The sequence below is a fragment of the Aspergillus brasiliensis genome (assembly GCF_001889945.1).
Source record: "Aspergillus brasiliensis CBS 101740 unplaced genomic scaffold ASPBRscaffold_2, whole genome shotgun sequence".
Lineage (NCBI taxonomy): Eukaryota > Fungi > Ascomycota > Eurotiomycetes > Eurotiales > Aspergillaceae > Aspergillus > Aspergillus brasiliensis.
Window position 1 is genome coordinate 2804183 of NW_027137443.1, and position 24931 is coordinate 2829113.

Here is a 24931-nt window from a genome sequence, read left to right on the forward strand (position 1 = left end):
ATCAAAATCACCCATGTGATAGCTACCCTACTTTAACTTGATTGTTTATGCTCACTAGCCATCGATCATTTGCACGGGAGGAATCCGAATCATCATGATCACCAGTGGGGGTGTGTGAAGTTATCTAGGCGGTAGGTAATTATGGTGTATTGATCTCGACCGAAAGCGTGATACGGTCAAGCGGAGGTGAAAGAATCTACTTCAGAAGGGGAGGGGGGGAAGAGAAGCGGCAGCAGGCGCATACGAAAGGAATCCCTAGAATGATGCCATTTCGATAATTGTCGATGATGGAGGTATGAGGTGATGATGTGCTCGCGGATGCAAGACTCATTTCTGGTTGTGATTTATGATTTGCTCGATATTTCTTTCTTTTCGATCTTATTTGATTTTCGTGGTTTGTTTTTCTGGCCCTCCTGCGTGTGTATGTATTTTCCCCAACCTGTCTGGGGCATTACCGGGGAAAGATTTGTTCGACAAGATCTTCAGGACCGCCCAGTCCAGACCAGCTGATCGACCATCATCCAGCAGTGGTTGGGTACTGAGAGAAGTAGATAACCAGCAGGGGAAACGAACTCACGTCGAATGAGAGTTCCCAAGTGACTCGAGGTGACGGGAGCGGTGATCATAGACAATGCAAAGCGAAAGACCTGGTAGGGCAGACCGTTGCGCTGACCCAAAAGTCATACGATGGGCGAGATCCAATACATCATCATCCCCATGGGCCGAGTTATCTATGGAGTACTCTCATATGCTATTTCAACCTAGTTTGCGTACCTCCGACTGTGTACCTAAATGAGGCTGCTGACGGAAAACCACTGGATGGACTGGAGCACACGAAAAAGAGCCGGGATGACGTCCAGCCTGTTGCGGGTGAGGGCAGACTGACCGCAGTCGGGGATTCACAGTTTGTGGGGGAAGGACAGCATTGCATCAGCCTCATGACTCAGACGAATCATTGGCTCCGCCAACAACAACACTTCCCTCCAAAAAGGGGGGGCGAGGCGCAAGACGAGGCGAAACTCAGCTGGGCTGCGTCCGGATAGCAAATTGTACCTCCCAAAACACGATGATGACTCGACCGTGTCATCTCTGGATGGCATCCCTCCGCGGCTAGGCAAAGCTACGTGGGAAAAGGCCAGCTAAGAAGGTACCTGCCTAAGTATGTAGGTACTAGGTCTGTATCAAGGACAACTCGAGAGGGATCACTGTTGGCACCACGATCGCATAATAATCCCGGCTTTTAGAGCCGTAAATCCCGAATATATTTCCATTCCTATTTAACCGGCACTGCTAGGACCCCCTTTCAAGCGCCCCCAGGGGTTATTCACCATTAGTGTATAGTTGTCCAACTGGGTAGTGTATACCGAGAAGAATCGTCCATACGCAACCCCTGGACTAGCGCTTAACAAGAATCTTCACCACTTGAGAGGACGCGCCGCCCTGCATCGTGTTTCATCAGTGTCAGACACCCACGTCTCCATCATGAGAGATAACTGGGAGCCGCCCAAATGAGAAAAAAGGGGGTAAAGGCAAGACCGTAAGTGAGTAACTAGTTGGAGAAAACGAGGGCTCCGGTAAGCTCGGAAATTGAACTCCGCATTATCCCCAGGTCCACAACAATAGCTCTGCCTGCGCCCGGAATGTACTATATCCTCCCCAGACAGATACTAGATACTTATCTACGCAGTATGGCTCTTTCGGGTTCAGATGGGGAAATCTCCATGCGGAGATTTTGCCACCGGCTGTGGAGTCTGTGCTGTATATTAAATTAATCGACCGATGACATTGTTGGCTGAATTGCACGGTGCTATCTAACCCGAGCAGAAAAAAAGGCCCAGGCGTCATCGGGATAAAGAAAGATACGGTCTCGGCAAGTCCAGCCAGCCAAGGGCTTCACGGACAGCCCTTCATGCGCTCACCATCGCTTCCAGGCTCAAAATAGGATCCCATAATCCGTATTTGGGTTTAAAATATGCTCTCATATTTTGATTTATTTTCTGGAGAAATTCCTCCTTTGGGGGTCTTGCGGCATCCTTATCTACGGGCATGCAAGGGTCGAGAGGAATAGATTGTATGCCACAGGTGGTGAATGACAACATACATATTAGTTGACTAGTTAGTGGACTTGGATTTGAGGAAGCTCACTAAAAGTGCTACTAGCCTACTACAGTATGCGGAACTTCCGAGCTGGGAATATTGTTTGAAGGGAAATCGAAGGAAGCGGGAAATATGCATCAAGCCGTCAGAACAGGCCACTTAGTGGCAGATCAGATCACAGGTACTCACCCTCCAACCCCGAGGGGTCCGCGCCGACCGGGGACTGGTAGATTCAGAAAGATAGACAGTTAGTAGTTAGTTAGTTAGTTAGATAGATAGATAGCAGCTCGTTCCATTCTTGGAAATTGAATGTCAACTATGAAGGATTCAAGGTTCCAGCTGGGCATTGTCATCGGATAGGATGCAGCAGGGTCATGTATCCGGGCAGGGTGTAACACATGCCACCTCCATGGGCACCTCCAGCCCACATTGTTGTCACCCGCGAGAATCGAGGGCGATGCGATGCTGTTATCTCGAACCCTGACCAAGGGGGAGGAACCCGCCGGATGAAACCCCCACCAGGGCGATATCGTGGTTTTGCTGCCAGCTCTGATAGGCTAGACTCGGCTGACGGCCCTTTTGCGATCAGCGGATATCGGATCGTGACCTTGAATGGTTCGTTTGTTAGGAGCCTGGAGAGTTTCCCCGGCACGGCGGGATCAGAGAGGAAGGCGTCGCGACCTGGCCGATCACCAGAAATGAAAGGAGGGGAGAGTGACTAATTAGATTCTTCAGATAAGGAAAAGAACAAAAGTACTAAGCTACTACTACTACTACTATACACGCAGAAACCATATACAAGTGATCATTCATTGAGCAGGTGCCGCCCGCTGCAGATACCAGGAGGTGCATGGGACATGTTCTTCTCCGCCTAGAATTTGAGAGAGGATCCGGCGTCATCCCCGCAGACACTCGAATATCTACACCACACACTGTATTCTCTCTTGGGTTGACTTTTTTTTTTTCTTTATGGACAGACTCCTGACTCTTTCTCTTATCTTTACTGAATGATAATGTGTATTGCACAGAAAATTTCGTGTGTGGGTTGGAGACCTCCTGTCTGGTCAAACACATACCATGATACCGCACGCACACACACACCTGGTGCCGGACCGATTGCCGGCACTTTGCCGGTCTGTGAATCCCAAAAAAGAAGGGGCGCCCAGCAATCACCCCACCATCTCCAGACTTGGGATGGTGGGACAAATGGGGAAAGAGAAGAATGAGGTTGGCACGCAGGTACCGCTGCCCTGTACGTAACCACCCCAACTAGCCGGAGCCACGTACGTTCCGCATCGAGTGTTATTATTATCATTGTTATTAGGTTTATTATTTCTTTTTCTTTTTACATTATTATCATTGCTACTACTAATATTATCCCGGATAAGGAGGGGGAGAAGGTAACCTTCATTTGTTCGGATACCACCTCCCACACTCACTGCCTGATCGCGATGGAAATGGAATCCCTCCTTGCCGTTTAATTGGGGGTTCGGATTATTCCCGCAATCCTGGCCAGCCTGGCATGGCACCACCCCCATCCACAACAAAGGAGACCTTTCAGTTTTATCCCGATGTGGCACTGTGGTGGCTGTACGAACCCTCGATCCCTGGCCACTCCCAAAGCCGTATTTATCTATCTGCCTGTCGTTCTTGTTAGTCCTTACGAGCTGTCACGGGCCAGTGCTTCGAGGGTTGGTAATATTTGGCAACCAACAACACTAATCAGCCCTGATTTGGCGCCCATGTACTCCGTCCTCCGTACTGTATGGCTGATGGTTTGTTAGTACTAGTTTGTGCCAGGGAAAGAAGGCTTCTTCTATCTCTCGCTCTTTCCAGTCTCCTCGCATCCGCTGTGCATGAAGCCCCAACGCACTATTGAATCAGACTGACGCTGATCATGGCGCGACAAGCCTGACCCCATAGATAGTCTAGAAGGGGTGATCCATTCTAGAGGACTCCGTAGAATCCCCAGGGTCCTCGCGGTTATCAGCAGCAGAACGAGCACGTAAACCTGTATCTCAGTGGCAAGCAATTTTTGAGTTCCCTTTACCCCGTTTATCCATCGCTTTGCGACTATTGTTCATTGTCTCCTCCGCTTTTTCGACTCCGAAAGACGGAAGATCTTCCCCGCGATCAACGCAGCCGGGGATCGACACTCTCAGATTTGGCAAGGCATCTAACCGCAAAGGGCCATCCTTGTCTCTGAGTCCGGTCACTGGCTCGGCTCCACGGCGCGATGATATGCTCTGGATTACTCTTTTAGGAGGGAGTACGACGCGGATCTACCCTAGCCAAGCCTAACTGACCACTCGGTTGCAGATAACCAACCCTCTCTGCCCTCATCCCGTCTGCAGTTGTTTGTTCTTGATGAGAAATTCTGCGAGTCACGGGGGTCACTACCACGGTAACTACCGGCGGCAACCGTCTCCGCAAACCCAAGAAGTGGGAGAGTCAAGACGAAAAAGTCAATGAGAATGAAGGAAAGGCAGGGATTGGTAGGAGAAAATGACCCCCCACTGTCCGTCACGTTCAGACTTCAGCGAGGATCATCGTAAGCGCCAATATCCTAGAAGCCGTTTATCCGCAAAGGATTGCGTTTCGCAGGAACTGTTCTCGGTTGCAGTCACTGCTTAATTGCTGCTTAGAAGGGAATTGTGCTCCGTAATGACCCGCCAGTAGTCAACAGGACCCCACTGTGAGATAAGAATTTGCTTCATTTTTTACCAACCACAACTCACCCACCTATAGCGCCTATCGATCCGATGGGCGATTGTCTATCCCACTCGCCCATCAGAGAATGGTCGATGCTTTCATTGGGACTTGGGATCATCCTCTAGTCTGGTGCGGAGTACGGAGTATATCTCTCTAGCATAGCAGACTGACCCGGATACTGAATATCCGTTGTTAGCATCATGATCACTTCCTATCACGCTCGTTACTGAGTTTCCCCATTGGGTTACATGGTGATGTTCAACATCGCTCCCAATCCTCGAAGACGAATGTTCGGGGCCCTGCATTAAGCCAAGCCCAGATCGTCTGTCCAGATGGGATCATCTAGTTGTACCTTTCTGAGAAGGTGAGAGTGAGGCTGCTCATTGATCACGATGTTATTTTTCCCTGACGTTGCCTGATCTGTTGATGTGGGGTATCGTATGGTGTCAGACACCCGACCCACGTATGCACACCGGCTTCCTTTCGTTGCACAAAAAAAAGAGGAAAAAATAGAAAAGAAAAATATTTGAACCTAGTTTATAATGGGAACCCCCCTTCACCCAATCTAGTTTGATAGTTTCTACTACATGTGGAAGAAACTACCCCTCTAACTGTGAATGGAACATTGGAAAATTACTACTATGGGATAACCAGGAATCTTGCACATCCGCCGAGATGCTACGCTTTGGGAGCCCACTCCCTGCCCACTAGTCGACAGGGAGCCTGAAGGAAGGAAGGAAGCGCAGCAGTTACATGTGAGCGCATGGGCCGCAGAAAAAGACAAATATGAGACTTAGGCTGCGCAGCCTGTCAGTCTTAGTCTGCCTTGCCGTGCGGATCGTAAGTGTTTCACGAGGAAATACTCGTACTACCACCAAACACTGGGGGAGCCAACCAGACTGGCGCTCCAAGCTTAAGAGGCAGATCTTATTATCAATATCAATGATACATTGCATGCGTTGCCTTCTACTGATTACTATTTTCTTCTTCTTCCTCATGATCACCCATCAGTCACTCACTCACCAGTCACCTCATTTTTGTCTGATTTCTAAACCCTAGTTCCCCGTCAATGGTCGGTCGGGGATCCGGTTGCATGCAAAGTGGGAATCAATACACCGCTTGTATGAGAATTCGATTACGTCTCAAGAAAAGGGCTCCAGAGGAGAAAAGTTATTCTAGTTTGCTACCTACCCACTACTAATCTCCGCAGAAAGGGGGGAAACTCTTCTCAGCCATTCATGCTGATGCGATGGACTAATATCCACGGCAACCAACTCCAAGTCATGACGTGTAGAGACAGGAATGTTAGCAATGATACTACTTACTACTTACCAGCCCGGATAGCCTGATTTCGTCAAAACCCCAGTCGGGTAAGCCGCCGGGTAGATCTTTGTCACCAAACTGATGTACCCGGAACTGGATCTTGGGGCGGAGGGAGAGAGCCCTAAAGGACCAACCACACAGTGAGTTTGCGCCCTGGCGTTTTCAGGGCTCATGAGAGATAAGGCAACGAGTCACCCGAGCAGAAAGGCGAGAGGTATGCAGATGGTTGCAACCTCTTTTTCAGATGACCCTAGCCAAGAAGGATTTCCTTGGATGACTACTTCCTACCACGACACCTAACTGAAGGCGACATCAGAATGCTTGGCGGCTACGTGCGGGGGTGGAGGGAGACTCTGGGGAATCTCCAGATTCCTACTCCTTAACTTTCGGTCATAGTCATTCGTTCTGTACCAAGGACCCAGCAATTGAAGACCCCTTGGCCAATGAGAATCCCCGTCAGCAGGAAAAAAGAGAACGGTAACCGATAATCAATTACTACTCGTAGCGAAAAGGGTGGATGCTAATCAATCTACGACCAAGTGTGGTGTGCATGAAATGCTTATCAGGCAGACTGAGATGATCTAGTGTGACACGGAGCTGGGAAGGGGGAAGGAGCTGCCTACCAAGTCGCTAGCTACTAGCCTGCCAGGTCCGGCTGGTGTGTATCACCGTGACCATACGACCGGCACTGATTGCGGTCGAGGTGTAAATCCCACGGCCCAGCTGGTCTTAACCACACGCACCCAAGGAAGGCGCGCGCCCCCCTCCCCACAAGGCGCCAAGTTCAGCGATCCGGAGATCCACAAGCTTCTGGAACGGGGGCGTCTCGACCAATCATATGATAGGGGCCGTATCACGGTGATATCGCCGATTCAGAGGCTTCACAGCCGCTGCCCCCAGGTTATGCGGGGCCGCTCTTCCGGAATCCGGACGCTTCTACTTTAGTAAAGACGGTACCGGCCATGTTACTGTATGGAGGGTTATGTGTCGTATTGGGGTGGTGGTGTGGTTGTCAACGTCTTTTCCTTAGCAGTTGTTTTTCCTTTTCGTCATTGGTCCCCAGAGAGAGAAATGTGAGTTTCTTATCTGACGGCATTCGCTGTGAAATACTACAACTACTTACTACTACGGAGTATCATAAAGAAGAAAACAGGGACGGGACCTGGACAGATAGCGCGCGCGCACGCGGGTAATCCAACCCAACCCAACCCGATCCAATCCAATCCCCAAAAGGTCCTTCCTTCTTTCCTTACGTGATACCACATTTTGCGGCCGCGTACTGCGGTCTTTAACCGGGGTATAGCCAGCCAGTGGCCAAATATGTACGGAGTATACTCCTAGATGAATGATATTTACCCCGAAGTTATCCCTCCCCAGGGAACTAACGAACCACCAACCGTTAACCAGTAAAACAACTAACCTTATGTTGTTTCCTTCCTTCCTTCTCCCCCCGATCACACCATCCAGCCCGTTTCTGCACGTATGCCTGCTCCCCTCTTCCCCCCCTTTTCCCCTCTCTCCCGTCTTCGACATGGATTCTAGTCCTCTTTTACTCCACAGTAACTTCTTCATATCTATTTAATCGGCCAATAATTAGCCGAGTTAGACTGTTGCAGGCAGGCAGAATACAGAATAGTAGAAACAGGGGAGGGGAGAAAAGCCGGGGTATGTACGGAGTAATTATTTTTGTTATTATTTAATTTTCCTAACGGTCGCGCCGTTAGCTCAGCTCAACTACAGAGTACACTACACTACGCTATGCTGCTACTTCGTTGAGCATCTCGTGTTGTGATGACACGTCGCCTGTAAGCAAGCGGGATTTGAGGAAGGTACGGCGAGCGCCGGCGCCGGCGCCCTGGTGTGTGTGTGTGTGTGTGGCGTTTTTCACCTTTCAGCCTTTGGGTTATAGTTTACCTATACTATCTAACTACTAGCTAGTCTACTACTAACTGACTATACTGAAGTAGATAAGGTGGTGGTTTTCTTTTCTTGCTTGCTAGATAAGGAGTCCATCACTCGGTCGGGTAAATTGCCAGTACCTGAATTTAAATCCTTCACTACTTTACTAGTAGGACTATTATCTATAATTATAACTAGGTACCAACCACTGCCCAGTCCAAGCTCAAGATACTAGTATCTTCTATAGCTTCAGTGATTGCTTAGTAGCTTCCCCAAACCGGTAAATATATTAATGAGGATTGACCCCATTGCCCAAGTGGTGCGCTCCTCCCTCCCTCAGGTCCTGGACTAGTTTACCTTAGTGAGGTACTAGTGTAGGTGGTGAAAAAGCTTGGGGCCGAAGGAAGGTATGTAATAGATAGTTATGATGATGGTTTGAGATAAGGACTCTTGGACACTCCATTCAGTGAGGAGATGGTGTAATCTTGGTAGTAACCATGCCATATATGTTATATTTACAATTTGATATTTACTCTTGTCTATCGCTTCTTTGTACGGAGTATAGAGTGAAGAGTACCACCGTAGGCAGACACACAAGGCACACCCACACACGGACTTAATACTATATATTAAATTAATATCAACTAGTTACTCCGTAGTAGCTGCTTGCTTGCTTGCCCCTCTCTCCTCCCCTTCTCGAGCTATGACGACGATCTTCGGGGGTGAGGAAAAGAGGAGAGAGAGAGGCTAGGCTATGACCCCTTTCACATGATAACTAACTACGGTATGTATCGACATTCGACATAGTTCTAGCCTGCAGTTGCAGATTGCAGTTTTAGCTAGGTTACTTAACTTCACTTCTGCACGGCATATGTAGCTACTTCTAGGTTTTGTTTGAGAGTAGTGAACTGTACGGAGTATGTATTCATGTAATAAAAAAGTAAAGTGTATTGATGTATTATTGTTGTTTTCCCCGGACCGCCCACCAGTAAATATTAGTTAATCCTCGATACAAGGTGGGATAGCGGGGATTGATGCCTAGGTAGGATAGATAGCCAAGACAAACCCAAGACAAAGGAAAGGGGGATGAATGATAACATCGTTGGGAGTAGGCATTTACTCCTTTGACCATATAGTAAAGTACTCCGTAAAATAAAACCATAAATTCCTTGCAATCCTATTAAGGAAGACAAAAGCCTACCAGTGAGGGAAATACCAAATTGGGAATGACGGGGAGGGAAAAAGAAATCACACCAGACGGAGGAAGTTAGGAACAGAGAGGAGTCACGGAAGATGGCCGGGATTGCGTCATGAGAATGATTTGCAGCTAATCCAGGAGTCGAGACATGGGCCTGCCTTAGTGGCGGCGCACTGCCGCGTTTCTAGATGACAATCTCCCGCGTCTGGAGGACTGGATCAGGCTGTTGACTAACTAGTCTAGCACAGTAACACACCATCACTGGACGAGGGTTGTGTGGGTTCTGGACTACGGAGAAGGGGGGAAAGGACCGGAGATCCGGTGTATTAGATAATATTGGGTTCTAATCTGACTATGAATCTTCTGCTTGCTTGCTATCATCATATCGTACAGTTATGTAGGTGCAGCAGCAGCAGCAGCAGCAGTTGAGCTCATCTCAGCTCAGCCAGTCTAGCTTTTGCCACGTCAGGGCACTACTATTTTCTTTCCGCTTCGCTTTGTTGGGGCGGGCGTGCACTGTTATTATTTTCCAGTCTCTCCCCTGGTTTACTGGGACTGGGTCCATTTAGGGGACGATTTTTTTTTGGTCTCCCTCTCTACTCCGTATACAACATGTGACAATTTGACTGGATTAGAGGGAACCACTCGTGAAAATTTTTCGCGTAAAAAGAAAAGAGATTCAAAAAAACACCAACCAAGGCACCACTCACCGTCCTCAAATCCAGAACAATTTACGAACAAGTTCCGGGACCGAACCTGCAAGAATGATACGGTGATCGGATGATTTCGGGAGAATTCCGGGCATTCTTCCCCTCTGGGGCCCGTCTTGCGACTTAAACGGGGGCTGGCTGGATAAGTTTATCAGGGCGAATTGCGGAGAAATTTCTTACCTAACTTGCCCCCCTCCTCACTCTCTCCAGATGGGCCGGAGCCACGGGCAGCCCCGAAAAGGGTACCTCGGTGAAGGTACCTTTGCGGTTAGGCGCTTTTTCCTGCCCTGCCATTCTTTCCCTTCTTTCCTCTTGTGACAAGACTGACGACCGTCCTCCTCCTCAAGGAGCTTGGTACTCCGTACCTTAGTAGTTAGTAGATAGATGCCTCCTACCTAACTAACTACGGAGTAGTACACTAGTTAAACGAATTTTTTTTTTTACACCCTCCACCAACCACCCCTTCCCCCTCCCTCTTTCCCTCCCCCGGCTGAGGCAATTTTCCCATCCATCGGCATGTCCACTCCATCCCGAGTCCTGGTCTTGCCGAGTCTGTCCCGAATCCCGTGGTGGTCTGAGCCGTCCTGACTGGCGGCTTCCTCCCACTAGCCCTGAATTTCTGGGGGGTTGTTAGTTGTTACCGGTGGACGGAGGACAATACTCCTCTCCTCCCTTAAGGGTCGCATCAATCCGGTTACTGTTCCAGGCAATCATGTAACTATTCTGGAGCCGTGCTGTGGCCAATACCCCGGTAGCCCCATCGTTTTTCCATTTTTCCCTCCGTATGTCGGCATTTTTACCTTTCCGGTAGAATGTTTGCCCTGTCTATCGGTCTAATGCTTATCATGTTGTTAAAGTTTTCAAGTATGGCTTCTAGTAGCATTATTTTATTCCAATCCGCCCCTGGCTACTCTGTATAGTCTGTCATCTAGAGTTTCTCGCTTCTGCAAAACTGGGGCCTCCCAGGGATATAGCGGTGAGCAGAATTTTTCAGCCGGATGTTCCCATCTTGACTCACAAGAAAGGGTTTCCTAAAAACTAAGAGATGTGTGCCCAACCCGGTCCCAGCCATTGGGGCTATCTTTTGGCCTTTCCAGGGTAATGCCGTTGTTAGTTATGTGCCAGAATTGTGCGAGGGTGGATCCCCCTCCTCCCCCAAAGGCAGAACTGTCAGACCACACCCCCATAGTTGTACGGAGTTGTTAGTGGTATCACTAATCGGGCTACTTTAGTCCTTAACCGCCGGATTCAGCTGTCACGTGGTTGGGGTCGTTATTGACTTACTCCGGACGGAGGTGAAACCCTGACAGATACCCCAGGCACAGCCGTGTCAAATCCCGATGGCATCCCTGCTTGGGGTGATAAATGATATTCCGTCGAATCCGTTCAGTTGATAGGCGGAATATTTCTATCCCCTCTCCCCAAAGGGGTTCTCCCACCCTATCATGACTCTCACTAGCCTTCGATTTCATCCTCGGTTTACCATTAGTGTTAGTATGGAGTATAATTCATCTAGGTCAGGGTGTCTCATTTCGGCATATCCGGACACGTGCCGGGGTATTTTGCCCTCGTTCGAGCACAGCTCACCAACCAACACCTACCAACTACTGCTAGTAACTACTACCTTGAGCTCATAAGCGCTACGGGGGGAAAAAAAGGATGGTGTGAGATAACAAGAATCACAACAAAAACACGGGGCAGCAGGCACCCGTGTTGCCATAATCAGTAGCCATGATGCCATCCGATTGGACGCTGGGATGATTGTCTCGAACGACCGAATCTGCCCATGGCGCAGCTTGATAGGCATGGAATCGTTCTAGTCCTATAGCTTTAACTCAGGGGTACAGTCCTGTCACGCCCCTGGTCACGGGCGCTCAGACTACGCCCATGACGTCGGGTCTTGCAGGGCGCTTCTTTCAGCTGAAGCTGTGTCTTTGCTGCCTGGCTGGGCTAGGACCCTAATGTGGTTGCGGTGGTGGGAGGAGGGGTCTAGATAACAGACGACCGAGCCAATCCACCTTCTTCTTTCCATGCTCTTGGTGATAGTAGCTGACTGTCGCGGTCTCGCTGGGACTCCGCTGCTTTCGAATCAGGTAACAGCCATGTCCGGGTTGATACTGAGGGTGTAGTCTAGTAACCATGAGTCCAGTCCTTATGGATGCTGACACCATCTAGTTACTCCATGCTTCTTGAGGGAACTGTGCTTTGCCATCATATTAAGGCAGAAGCAGCTTTTGTACCCCACAGTTGGCGGCATAGACAACGGGTACTGAGTACTTACAGTGTCGTCTTTGATATTGATGGACTCGGTCTGTGTTAGTGACGTTACTGTGAATGGGTGTGATAGGGTAACTGAGGTTGTCTCCAACCTTGCTGTTCATGATGCAAGGAAGTGTAAGGTTGTTCCTTCAGATTACCTTCTATAAAAGTGTATGATGTGTGGACATGTGATCTTAGTGTAACACTCTGGTCTGAATCGTGTTTCAATTCTAGAATTGAACTTCCCCCCGTGAAGAGTTCCTAAATTTCTTGAAAACCCCGTTTATACTGACAGAAGGTGTTCATCGCATCAAATGTTTGCCTATGATAAGCTGATACTAGCCCCCATGCGGCGTGATAGCTGGTGTGGTCTCGCTTCATACTACCGATCTTCTGACTCTCCGCACCCCCGGAGACATGTCCGATATGGTGATTACAAGACATACTGAGCGTCGTCATGACAGTCCCTTGGAATCAAGTACCAGCCATGACCTGTCACCTCTTTCCTGTGATATATCGCATACCAACCACCACGATTCCTCGCGTCTTCTGGCTTATCTCCCTTAAAGTATACTCGGCAATATTACCCGATGCGGTCGCGATGATGTCGCGCCTCAATATTCTGCCGCGTCTGCCCGCCTCCCGTCGGCCGAAGCAAAAGTCATTCAGGCATGCTTTTTCACCATTGCGATTAGTCGTGTGCTATTGAGTGCAGTTAATTCAGCGATTGCCGGTGGTTATTCATTTCTTGTAACACAATTGTTCGGGGCTGCGACTGCCCCGGCTGCCCTTTTCTCACCACCCTCTCCTTTCCCTCTTTCTTTCTCTCCATCTTTCGCTGCCATGGCTCCCCCGCGCCAGCGGACGACAGCCGCTCAGGATGATTCTCGCTCTGAAGGCTCCAGCACAGCAAGAGAACATAAAACAACGACGAGCAAGTCTCGCAAGGGTGCTGGCGGAGCAGCAGCAGTGGCCGCTCTGAACAGTCGCGAGGCCAAAGCCGCTGCGAGTTCTGCAAACGTCACCAGCGCTCCAGCTGGAGGCGAACAGGACAATTTACCAAAGGTACGCTGCAATCGGAATTAACCTGCTCTTCGTCCATGGCTATCTTCCTTCATATCACTTCTTTTTTCTCTTCTGTGGTCTCATATCTGACATGGATTGGGTGTAGATCCCCTGGTCCGACATGCCCCTCGAACTCCTCCACTCCTACCGACATGCCTATAAACTGTCTACACCAAGCGCGTTCTCCAGTGAATACTCCCACCTGCTACTCTCCCGTGGTATCGGACTCCGATCACCAACTTCTATCGCCGCCCAGAGAGCAAACCTAGCCCGTCAGGACCAAACCACGAATGGCTCCCAATCGAGTGCATCTACATCCCGAAAAGTTCTGCAGAGCAATTCCTCTGCTCCGAATGGCGTCAGCACAAGACACAAAGACCGTCCTAAAAACAAGAGCCCAGATACAATTGATACCAAGGGTGCGCTGCATCACATAATCGGTCAGGAAAGGGTGTGCAAGAACCAACTTGCCGTAACAGTGCGCAAACACTTCAACAGCGCTGGTCTGGCGGAACAGGAAGCCATTGCGCGGTTCCTGTACAAGGTCCGTGAAGAGGGAAGAGGACGACACTTCCGTCTCAGGTTCCAGCCATAGATTTCACGCTATCTTTCTATGACTTCGCCCTTCCCCCTTCTATCACCCACATTCGACCCCGGAAGAATCATCCCGGACCTGCGGATAGCTCGGCGAGCATAACCTCGGCTCATCTTGCTTTGCTTTTGGCTTTGAACAAAATTCCTTTATGGGCTCGAGATCGAAGCTGCCCAGGTCTCTACGCCCCTTTATTCTCCCTATTCTTCACCTTCATTACCTCCCTTCCATTGACCGGTCACCGGGCATCCTAGTTCCTTTACCTTTTCATGATACCCATTGGTGCTAGCTCAGATAAGTTTTTTTTTTTTTTTTTTTTCACTTCTTTTCACTGTTTCCTTTGTTATCCTGTTTTATTCACCCGAGATCATTCCTCTCTGTATGTTTCCCTTTGGGCCTCCTTTGCTTCCAAGATTTTATCATGTTGGCCCGCATTAGACCCTCGCGATCAGTGCACTGCTCCTTTTCCCTTCATTGGCTCATATACTTGTACGTTATCGCTCGGAAATGGGATATATCGGCGTTTCACTTTCATATCTTTGTCTCGAGATCGATTGCAATAATATACATGCTCTGGTTCATGCTAGTAGTCATTCTCCCGTCCTGGGTCATACTATCTGTATATATATGTCGGCAGTAACTGTACGCGTATTACACGATTACACCATAGTACTACCAACTGAGACACGCATGACTAATTCATCCAATTGCATTTTCTCTCTGTCTGCCCTCTCTCTCTTTCCTAAGCACTCACATATACTCACTATATACATGTCACCTCATTCCACTGATGATTGATTCCTTCGCTGTTTCACCGGCCAGAATTGAACCACAGAACAAGACAGGACGGGCAGCAGCAGCAGCAGTAAATATAAGAATAGATAAAACCACGAACATTAGCTCAATAAAGTGAAGAGGGAAAGAGAGGAAGGCAGAAAGAAAAGGAATGTTGAAAGCGCAAGATGAAACTCAAATAGAAGCGAGGGTTGACTTTGAACAACAATAAGAATACTGCGGTGGGGGGAAAACGCCAAAATGCATACATAAAAACGTCCATTCCATAAAAAAAAGGTCTATCATACTTTCATATCATGATCCTATCCTAATTCCATTGCCCTTGTTATTGCAATCCCATCTCATCCCGTAGATCTCCATCTGTGCATGCATGGACAAATTATTATTTAATTTGTTGTTTTATTTCCATGCATTCAGGCCAGCCCAAGGGTCATTGCTGGATGCGGATGTCGATTGGGGCTGAGACTGCGAGGGGGCTTTGTGGTGCTGGGATGCGCCGTAGGGTCTGCCTTGAGCGTAGCCGCCAGGACCAGATGGATATGGGCCCGTCGTAGCAGGGTAAGTGGTCTGCTGGGGACGAGGCGGCGGAGGGGGCGGAACATAGCCTTGGGGCATGAAGGAGGATGGGGCTGCTGGCGGGGTGGGCCCGGCGTAGCTGAATGGAGTCGGCGTGGACGTGTAGAAGTTTGGCGGGGGTGAGACGGCCGGAGGGATGGGGTAGGCCATTGGGTTGTAGCCCTCGGAGAGAGGCGCTGCTGCGCCTTGTTGGAATGTCTGCCCTGGGACATAGGAAACGCCCGGTGCGTGGCCCATGTACTGTCCGTAGGGGGCGGGGGAATGCGAGATAGGGATGCCATGTGGCTGTCCTCCGACATTAGGAGGGTACCGCGGAGACATCTTCGGTGAAGATATGGCGGGGTTGGGATATGCGGGCGTCTGGATGGCAGGAGGAGGGGACTTGGCCTTTGAAGGCGCGGTTGTCGTGGAGGAAGGAGTTGACGATGTCTTGGGTTCCGTAGACAGGCGCTCCATTAGCTGTCGTAGCTTCTCCCGTTCGCGGTCTTCCTGCTCAGTGGCATTGCTTGCCTTCTCCCGCTCGATTTGGCCCAGCAGCTGGGCGCCTTCGGATCGTCGGTTGTTAATGAAGGTCTCGACGTTCTTCTTCAGACTGTCCACGGTCTCGGTCATCTCCTTGTAGAAGGTCTGAGCTTGCGCCGTTCCCGAAAGGAGGCCATTAAATGCATCGTATATCTTCTTGTATCGGGACATCACCGTGTTGCGTTGACGGGTGATGGTTTCATACTTCGATTGCTCGGCACGCACTCGTTTGTCCTGCAGTAGATCACCGTAGATCTTCGTAAGCTCCTTCATCAGGGAAGCTTGCTTATGATTGGCCTGGAGGAGTCGGTTCTGATGCGGACGGAATTTCTCCAGCTCCGCTTCGAAAAGCTGACTCTCCTGTCCAGCAATGGTTTTCTTGTTGAGTATCAGAACGTTGGAGATGTCATCGTTGTGAACCTGATTGTGGGCCGTTAGTCACCGCGGAGAAATACGCTCAAGTCTCTCTGCAGACGTACCTTCTCCTTGAGGTCTTTCAAGACCTGAGCCCGTTCCCTTTTGACTAGGTTCAGCTTTTTCAATATAGCCTCAACCCTTGCGATCTGCTCCGACACCGAAGAGCTGCTTTCGTCGTAGACATCGTCAATCAAACTTCCTTCCGCCGTTGATGCGTAGGGGCTACCAAGCCCATTTTTACCCTTGCCCTGCTTGGAGCCGGCTTTGATCATGGCCCGCTGGAAGAGTACTTCGGCTTCGTCTGTTTCACCTGCAGATCGCATTTCATCAAAGTCTGCCTCGTACTGCCGCAGAGTGGACAAAAGTTGTGAGTCGCTGGCACTCGCTTCATTGATGGTGTCTCGGTAGGTTCGAATATCCCCTCGTAGTGTAGTGTTTAGCCTGGCGCTGGGCTGCTGACTCCAGTCCGCTCCGTATTTGGAGCGCATCTTTTCGCATACGCTCTCCTCCAGGTCCAGTTGTTTAGAGCACTGGTCTAGCTGCGCGAGAATCTCTACCTTGCGATCCTGTAGCCCATCAAAGGCCTTAATAAATGGTTGATGACCAGCGAGCTCCTGGCACCATCGCCGAAACTCATCATCCACAGTCACCTCCTGATCCATCCCGCCTTTGAGGATATTTAGGCTGCCCGGAAGTTTCAGATAATCAAGACTGGCCGCCATTTCTCCATTTGCCGTCTCAACTTTTTCGGTTTCCGCTCGGATCAGCTTGGCTTTCTCTTCATCATAAAGACTGGCGGTTTCCGTAACGGACATGGGAACCAGTTTTTGGAAGATATCTGGGCCGATGATACGTTGAATATCTTGGCCCTGATAAAGCTCGCTGACAGGAATTGCCTTTGCTGCAGGCAGTTTCGCAACGGCCGACAGACCCGCCTCGTTGGGGATGGGTTGGTGATAGATGAAGTCGTTGTCCTTCATGAATACGGTAAGCTTAGACTGAACATTGGCAAGATGATACTTGATGAGATCAAGGAGATTGGTGCCTGATTCGGAGCTCAAATTGGTATTTGGGGAGACCGATGATGGGAAGGACTTGGCCCATCCTAGTGCTGCTGTTGAATTCTTCTCTGCCAGCTGCAGCCGGGCAATGGCCACTCCGTGTGATCCGCTTTCGCTGTCCGTCAAGGCTTGGTAGTAGGACGCCACAGAGGCCATATGCGCCGCCTTGGCCTGCACAACGATTGTCCACACTTTGTCGAAAACGCCCTTTGCGAACTCCTGCATTGCCTCAGCGGCCTGGGTATACAGGTAGGCGGACTGGCTTGCAAGTTTCGCGAGCAAACCGGCCTTCTTATTATCTGCTATCTGCTTCTCCAGGAATACTTCTTGGCCTTGTGCGAGGGTGATGTTGATCAGGGCTTTAACAGTTTCCCGGTTCAAATCGGTTGACGGCGCGTGGAGGAAGTTCTCATTGATATACGTGAACATGCCAGCGGATGCCTGGAAAGAGTGATAGGCGGTTTTGAGACCGGTATCTTCAGCGCGATTCTGGTTTGCCGCGTGGCATGACAGAACCGCGGAAATGTTGAAGATGATCGATGCTTTCTCGAACGCCAACGAGTATTGCGAAGTAGGCTTCTGGGTAAAGGCATCGTACCTATACGAGGAATTGAGGTATTAGCGGACCGAAACGGTGTGGTAGGAACGGGAGGTGAGAACGTGAATTACCAGGTGAAGGAGATCTTGATATGGTTCTCATCCACCGGAAACCTCAGATCCAAGAGCTCCAGCTGTCCATAATACCGATACAGCAGGTCGCGGCCTGTCGCACTATCCTTCCCCGCGCCCCTCATGTCCTGGCGCAAGCGGTTGAGGGTCGCGCATTCTGAGCTGTAGCGATCGGGGTCTTCACCGTAACTCTGACGGATGTAGTCCTTGAGGGGTCGAATCCAATCGATCTCGTTGGTCTGCTTGAGCGGACACGAGATCATGGGCGATTGAACCATCTTGTTGCTCGGGAGGAGCGGGGAGCTCCCATCCAAAGGCGGAGAGATAGGCGGGCCCGAGGTCGAGCAGGGAAGTCAAAGCAGGGCGGACAAGGGCGAAGTCGCAGTGTCGAGGGGGAGGGTTTTCGGGGGGGATGGATGGCACTGTGGGGTAACGAAGGTAGGCGATGCTTAGTCGTTTAACCCTGCGAGAATTGTGGTGGCCGGTGGTGGTAAGGATCGATAGATAGATTAGTCGCAGGGTCACTAACAGGTCTAGTCGTCCCCGAGGCAGCCTAACAGTAGTTCCGTCGTTAGCTCGACGATGATGACGGAAGTGGGGAGCCCAGCAACAGAGAGTGAGGGAGGCGGGAGGGAATTGTGTGGTGTAGTTACTCAGGGAGGAGATTAGACTTTACCTGACAGGCTCCAATGAAAAGGCGAATGACAGATCTCACCTGCTGGGTGATAGAATCAGGCAGAAAGGAGTGGAGTGGAGTGAGAGTCGGTTGGTGGTGGTAGACTGAAGGTGATTGTGACGAGTTGCGGATGGGGGCGAGGAGTGTGCTGTGATGGGACGGATTCCTAACCGCCGGCCGTGACGGCCAAAAAGGCAGCAATGTGGCATGCCTGAATCAATACGGAGTATACTTGCTCACTCTCTAACGCAGGTTGCAATTTAATCTCCACCAGTCAATGCCCTGGGCTCCTCCTGATTATTGGCCGATCGAAACTCTGAATTGATTACTTGTTTGGAAAGAGAAGAGGAGAATGTCTTGGAGCGCTAACTCTAAATCGTACACGGCATACATACACACATCCTGAGTACCAAGTCTCTCTATAAACAACCCAACGTCACAAATGAAACAATTGAACGGATACAGGCGAATCGAATTATCCCAACATGCAGAATGGCACCAGAACCCCCAATCTCGCCGGCGCTATGATATTTTCCCGTAAACATAATTACACAGTAAGGAAACAAAGGTGTTCCGAAGGGATATCCAGAAATTTTCGATTATACACATGTTTCGTCGATGATCTCCTTTAGCTGGAGCCGGGCTTCTTGTCCTCATCGGCTTTGTTGGTGTCGCTGCGGTCCTTCTTGCCCGACTCGCTACCCGAGCCTTCCGATTCCGATTGTTTCGAGGAGTTCATGAGCTTGTGCCAGGCCGATTTGAGGAATCCCTCATTTTTGGAGGAGCCGGAGGCGGCGCTGGAGTCAGGAGTTGATCTGCTTCTTCGTCAGCAACGCCGTAGGAACAAACCACAATCAACGGCTGTGAAATACTCACCCATCCTTGGGGATGTCCATGATGCGTCTAGCTGTCTTGTCACCCATTTCATCTGCAAGGACCTCGAGAATTGTCCGCTGGTTGCTAGTCAAATACTTCGGCATGGCAACCTTGAACTCCACCTTCAAGTCACCCGTAGGAGTGAATGCTCTAGAACGGCCACTGAGCTTCTTCATGCCCATGCCAGAGAGTGTAATGCGATCACCCGTGCCGGTACCTGTGCCAACCTTGACCTTGACCTCGCCGTCCAAAGTCGGGACTGTCACCTCACCGCCCAGCAGAGCAGTGGTGAGGGGAATAGAGGCTGTGTAGAGGATATCGGAACCGGAGCGGCTAAAGCGATGGTCGGGGGAGACCCGGATGGAGACGTACAAGTCACCACGCTGCGTACGGGAGCCCGGGGCAGCCGCGGTGCCTGTAGGAGGGGCGTCACCTTCTCCGGACACTCTCAGACGCATGCCATCCTCGACACCGCCGGGGATGTCGACCTGGACGGTCTTGCGATCTCTGACCACACCGCTTCCTTTACACGAGCCACATTCGGATCCGCGGGGAACGATCATTCCCGCACCTCCACAGGCATCGCAGGTAGCTGCGACTTGGAATCCTCCCTGCATGAAGTGTACTCGGGTACCAGAACCATTGCACTGTCGGCATTGCGATCGTTTAGCACCCTTCTTCAGGCCATCTCCGTCACAGGTGCCACACTCCTTCAGAGGAGTGATGACGATATCCTTGGAGGTACCCTTCGCAGCTTCCATGAACGAAATGTTGGTTTGAACCTCAATATCTTCGCCAACCAAAATCTCCTGGAACGGGCTCCGGCGTCCTCGACCCGCACGGCGAGCGCCGCCGGTGAATGCGCCGAAAAGGTCTTCGAAGTTGATGTCACCCGAGAATCCTCCTCCAGGGAATCCACCACCAAATCCACCGCCGAAGCCGTGGAAGCCACCGGCGCCAGCGAATGGGTTACCGCCACTGGGATCGAAGCCGCCATTCTGGTCAAAAGCAGCTGAGCCAAACCGGTCGAAATTCTCGCGCTTCTTCGGATCGGACAGAAGTTCGTAAGCCGACTGAGCCTCAGCAAACTTTTCCTTGGCGCCAGGGTCTTTGTTGGTATCCGGGTGATATTTCTTGGCCATTCCATAGTAAGCTTTCTTGATGTCGCCTGCAGAAGCACCCTTGTCGACTCCTAGAACTTTATACGGGTCAGACATGGCTCCAAGAGGAGCGGTCGTATGGAAAACCTGCGGACGGGAAAGAGAACCTTAGTCACAGCCCGGACAATCTCTCTATGGACATTGTAGATGATACCTACCCTTGACGACAGGAACGTCGGACTGTTCTTGCTACGAACACCATCCCGCAGACGCTGGCTTGTCGGAGAAGCAGCCGACACATGATAAGTCCGAACTGTGGTGGTTGATCGGACACTGGCGGCCGGGCTCTGCTTGGAGCATTGTCGCGGAGTCCGCAGTAAACGAGCGGGAATAGCCGCGGCTTTGGGCATTGCGGCGGAAGCAGCACTCATCGTGAATAGCAGAGGAACATCCAACGGGAGTATAAAGAGAGACGATGAGGGAGGGAACGAAGGAGAAGGGCAAAGAAGCGAGATTGGAAACCGACGAAGCTGATTCGAGCAGAAGTCGGCGACCTTTTAGTTTTGAGACTCGCTCGACCGCCTCCTGATGGGGAAGACGCTTGGAAGCTTCGAGTCGCTCGCCCCGAAAAAGTTTCCCGACCGGAGCATCATTGATCCGCGACTGCGATGATGAAAGCCTGCTTCGGTAATCAAGCACTCGACCGACTTGACCGAAGTGAACTGATCTCCCCCTCGACCTCATTGTTCCCATTGAGCCATCACCTTCCTCTCCTTTAGACTTCGTTGGGATATCCCTTTCGGTAAGCTTTCGAGCTACTGGCTTGTATTATATTCATCCTCGGTCACCTCTTCCTCCCACTCACCTGCTTCTTTGCCGCCTCGTTTCATCCGCATCTACATTAGTAAAGCTACTAGCATGCTCCGCGGCCAGACTCTCCCCTGGAGAGCCGCGCTCCAACAAGCCTCGCGTCCTTTCATCCCTCGACCTCTACTTGCTCCCTCAAGATACAATGTCACCGCCCGATCGATACTAAATGCATCGCGACTTCACCGCTCCCTCCCTCCCTCCCGCGCCTTCTCCTCCAGCTCCATCCGGCGGAGGGAGAAGCCCCCACCCGGCGACGAAAAGGATGACCCTGCTCAGAAGGAGCAGAGAGACACAAACGAGGAGAAGGATGTCGAGCGTGCTCCAGATGCCCGACGCAAGGCCGCTGATCCCTCTGGCAAGCAGGGATCGTCGCATGAATCCGGAGCTCCGACATCGGGCTTTGCACGGCGGAAGGAGAAGGCGGGCGCGGACAAGGAGCAACGTGGCCTGGAGGAAGACTCGAAGAAGGATGGTAATGCAGTAGAAGGCAAGGGGAACTCTTCTGATACCCCATCCCCTATACCTGTTAATGGTGGCTCCGACTCGAGGCCTAGTGGCGCGAATAATGGTGGCAACGAGGATGGCGGCAAGAAGGGCAAGAAGGGCTCCGGCGAGAAGGCTTTGCAGAAGCCATCGGTTCCCGAGGTGTATCCTCAGGTGATGGCAATTCCGATCGCCAAGCGACCACTATTCCCGGGCTTCTACAAAGCAATCACCATCCGGGACCCGAATGTAGCCGCCGCCATACAAGACATGATGAAGCGGGGACAACCCTACGTGGGTGCCTTCTTGTTCAAGGATGAGAATGCAGATGGCGATGTGATCGAGAATCTGGACGATGTCTATGATGTTGGTGTCTTCGCCCAGATCACTGCCGCGTACCCTCTTCGCGGCGAAGCGAGTGGAGTCACCGCCGTTCTTTATCCCCACCGTCGTATTAAGGTCTCTTCTTTGCTTCCGCCTAGTGATTCTGCCAAGGCTGGCACAACTGAGGAGAAGACATCGGAGCGCCGGGGAGATGTTGTCGCCAGTTTCGAGGAGGGCACTGCCGAACTCGCTCCCAAGGATCATTACGAACCCACCTCCTTCTTGCGGAAGTATCCCGTCAGCTTGGTCAATGTGGAGAACCTTGCGGAGGAACCCTACGACAAGAAGAGTGCTATCATCCGCGCTGTCACCAGTGAAATCGTCAACGTTTGCAAGGAGATCGCGAGTCTGAACCCTTTGTTCCGCGACCAGATTTCTGCGTTCTACACCGATCAATTCCCCGGCAATTTGAGCGACGAGCCCGCCAAGTTGGCGGACTTTGCTGCCGCCGTCTCTGCAGGAGAGCTCAACGAAATGCAAGAAGTCTTGGAGTTGATGAACATTGAGGAGCGACTTCCCAAGGCCCTGGTGGTTCTGAAAAAGGAGCTTATGAACGCGCAACTCCAATCCAAGATCTCTAAGGATGTGGAAGCCAAGATTCAGAAGCGCCAGCGTGAATACTGGCTGATGGAACAGATGAAGGGCATCAAACGGGAATTGGGCATTGAGTCCGATGGCAAAGATAAATTAGTCGAGAAGTTCAAAGAAAAGGCAGAGAAGCTTGCCATGCCGGACGCCGTCAAGAAGGTGTTCGACGAGGAACTCAACAAGTTGGCCCACCTCGAGCCTGCTGCCTCTGAGTTTAATGTCACCCGCAACTATTTGGACTGGCTGACTCAGATTCCTTGGGGGCAGAAGAGCGTGGAGAACTTCGGTATTCAGCATGCGGTGAAGGTCCTGGATGAAGATCATTATGGTCTCAAGGATGTCAAAGACCGTATCCTGGAGTTCATCGCTGTGGGCAAACTGCGTGGCACCGTGGAGGGCAAGATCCTCTGTCTGGTCGGACCGCCTGGTGTGGGAAAGACCAGTATTGGAAAGTCCATTGCACGGGCGTTGAACAGGCAATATTACCGCTTCTCCGTTGGAGGCCTGACCGACGTCGCCGAGATCAAGGGACACCGTAGGACCTATGTGGGCGCTCTTCCCGGACGCATCATCCAGGCCCTTAAGAAGTGCCAGACTGAGAATCCCCTTATTTTGATCGATGAAATCGACAAGATCGGCCGCGGGCACCAGGGAGACCCGTCTTCTGCGCTGCTTGAGTTGCTTGACCCTGAACAGAATTCTTCGTTCCTGGACCACTACATGGATGTCCCGGTGGACCTGTCTAAGGTTCTCTTTGTTTGCACTGCAAACGTGACTGACACAATCCCTCGGCCGCTCCTTGATCGCATGGAGCTCATTGAATTGTCAGGATACGTTGCCGATGAGAAGATGGCCATCGCTCAGCGGTATCTCGCTCCTGCTGCTCGGGAGCTTACCGGTCTGAAGGAGGTCGATGTTAACTTGACGGAGGAGGCCGTCGAGGAACTCATCAAGTCTTACTGCCGTGAAAGTGGTGTTCGGAACCTGAAGAAGCAGATCGAGAAAGTGTATCGTAAGGCGGCATACAAGATCGTTCGGGATCTCGGCGAAGATGTGCTTGCAGAGGAGAAGGCTTTGACAGATGAGGGCAAGGCCGTCCAAGAGGAGTCGCAGAAGGAGACTGAATCTCCGGACGCAAAGTCGCCCGTCGACCCAGAGAAGTCCACGACGGAGACGCCTCGCGTTGCGCTGAAGGTTCCGGAAAGTGTGCAGCTCAGTATCGGCAAAGACAGCCTTACTGACTATGTTGGACCTCCCATCTTCACGGCTGACCGTCTCTACGACACCTTCCCGCCTGGTGTGACCATGGGACTTGCCTGGACTAGCATGGGAGGTGCTGCTTTGTACGTCGAATCAATCCTAGAGAACGCCTTGACGCCTCAGTCCCGACCGGGTATCGATATCACCGGTAACCTGCAAAACGTGATGAAAGAATCTAGCCAAATTGCCTACTCATTCGCCAAGTCTGTTATGGCGAAGCAGTTCCCCGAGAACCGGTTCTTTGAGAAGGCTAAGCTGCACATGCATTGCCCGGAGGGTGCTGTGCCCAAGGACGGCCCATCTGCTGGTATTACCATGGCAACATCTCTGTTGTCCTTGGCTTTGGATCACCCACTCGACCCTACCATCGCCATGACAGGAGAATTGACCGTGACCGGAAAGGTCCTGCGCATTGGAGGTTTGCGGGAAAAGACCGTTGCTGCTCGCCGTGCTGGTGCTAAGAAGATCGTTTTCCCCGCGGACAACATGTCCGACTGGCTGGAGCTGCCTGAGGTGAGTTTCAAAAATTGCTGTTTGGATATGCCCGACGAAGCTAACTTGCAATCACAGAACATCAAGGAGGGCATCGAGGGCCATGCAGTAGGCTGGTACTCTGAGGTGTTCGATATCCTTTTTACCGACTTGGACAAGGGCGCTGCCAATCAAGTCTGGCAGAAACAGCTGGCTGAGAAGCCTGAGAAGAAGTCCAACGAAGTAGAGGAAGACGATTGAATTTACGTTACCAGTCCTCATGCCTTGATGACATACTTTTTCCCAGCTCCCGCCGGGGATTGTTTAT

At 51.1% G+C, this 24931-nt stretch overlaps 5 protein-coding genes across 5 annotated transcripts; 3 read left to right on the forward strand and 2 right to left on the reverse strand.

The window, feature by feature from the left end:
* Positions 1-2913: 2913 nt before the first annotated feature.
* On the reverse strand, positions 2914-3996 carry ASPBRDRAFT_204008 (uncharacterized protein). The gene is made up of 2 exons (XM_067621688.1): positions 3971-3996; positions 2914-3866 (listed from the first exon to the last, which is right to left on the reverse strand). Exon 2 carries the CDS (start codon positions 3633-3635, stop codon positions 3267-3269), a length of 369 nt encoding a protein of 122 aa, XP_067483630.1. The 5' UTR covers positions 3636-3866; positions 3971-3996; the 3' UTR covers positions 2914-3266.
* On the forward strand, positions 3397-3886 carry ASPBRDRAFT_38831 (uncharacterized protein). The gene has a single exon (XM_067624017.1). It carries the CDS (start codon positions 3669-3671, stop codon positions 3879-3881), a length of 213 nt encoding a protein of 70 aa, XP_067483631.1. The 5' UTR covers positions 3397-3668; the 3' UTR covers positions 3882-3886.
* A 9045-nt stretch (positions 3997-13041) lies between the features above and the next one.
* On the forward strand, positions 13042-13858 carry ASPBRDRAFT_117081 (histone deacetylase complex subunit SAP30 Sin3-binding domain-containing protein; the record flags this gene model as incomplete). Its single annotated transcript, XM_067617052.1, has 2 exons — positions 13042-13263; positions 13370-13858. 2 exons carry the CDS (start codon positions 13042-13044, stop codon positions 13856-13858), a joined length of 711 nt encoding a protein of 236 aa, XP_067483632.1.
* Positions 13859-15049: 1191 nt separating this feature from the next.
* ASPBRDRAFT_52005 (uncharacterized protein) lies at positions 15050-20978 on the reverse strand (the record flags this gene model as incomplete). The annotated part of the gene is made up of 6 exons (XM_067626825.1): positions 15050-16168; positions 16228-17824; positions 17896-18198; positions 19216-19389; positions 19448-20694; positions 20766-20978. The coding sequence occupies 6 exons, from the start codon at positions 20976-20978 to the stop codon at positions 15050-15052; spliced, it is 4653 nt and encodes a 1550-aa protein (XP_067483633.1).
* A 487-nt stretch (positions 20979-21465) lies between these two features.
* ASPBRDRAFT_117580 (uncharacterized protein) lies at positions 21466-24864 on the forward strand (the record flags this gene model as incomplete). The annotated part of the gene is made up of 2 exons (XM_067617106.1): positions 21466-24645; positions 24703-24864. The coding sequence occupies 2 exons, from the start codon at positions 21466-21468 to the stop codon at positions 24862-24864; spliced, it is 3342 nt and encodes a 1113-aa protein (XP_067483634.1).
* Between the last annotated feature and the right edge of the window lie 67 nt (positions 24865-24931).

Bases quoted from the DNA above. Each gene is read 5' to 3' on its own strand.
- ASPBRDRAFT_204008 (XM_067621688.1), bottom strand. From the start codon at position 3,635: ATGGGGGTGGTGCCATGCCAGGCTGGCCAGGATTGCGGGAATAATCCG.
- ASPBRDRAFT_38831 (XM_067624017.1), top strand. From the start codon at position 3,669: ATGTGGCACTGTGGTGGCTGTACGAACCCTCGATCCCTGGCCACTCCC.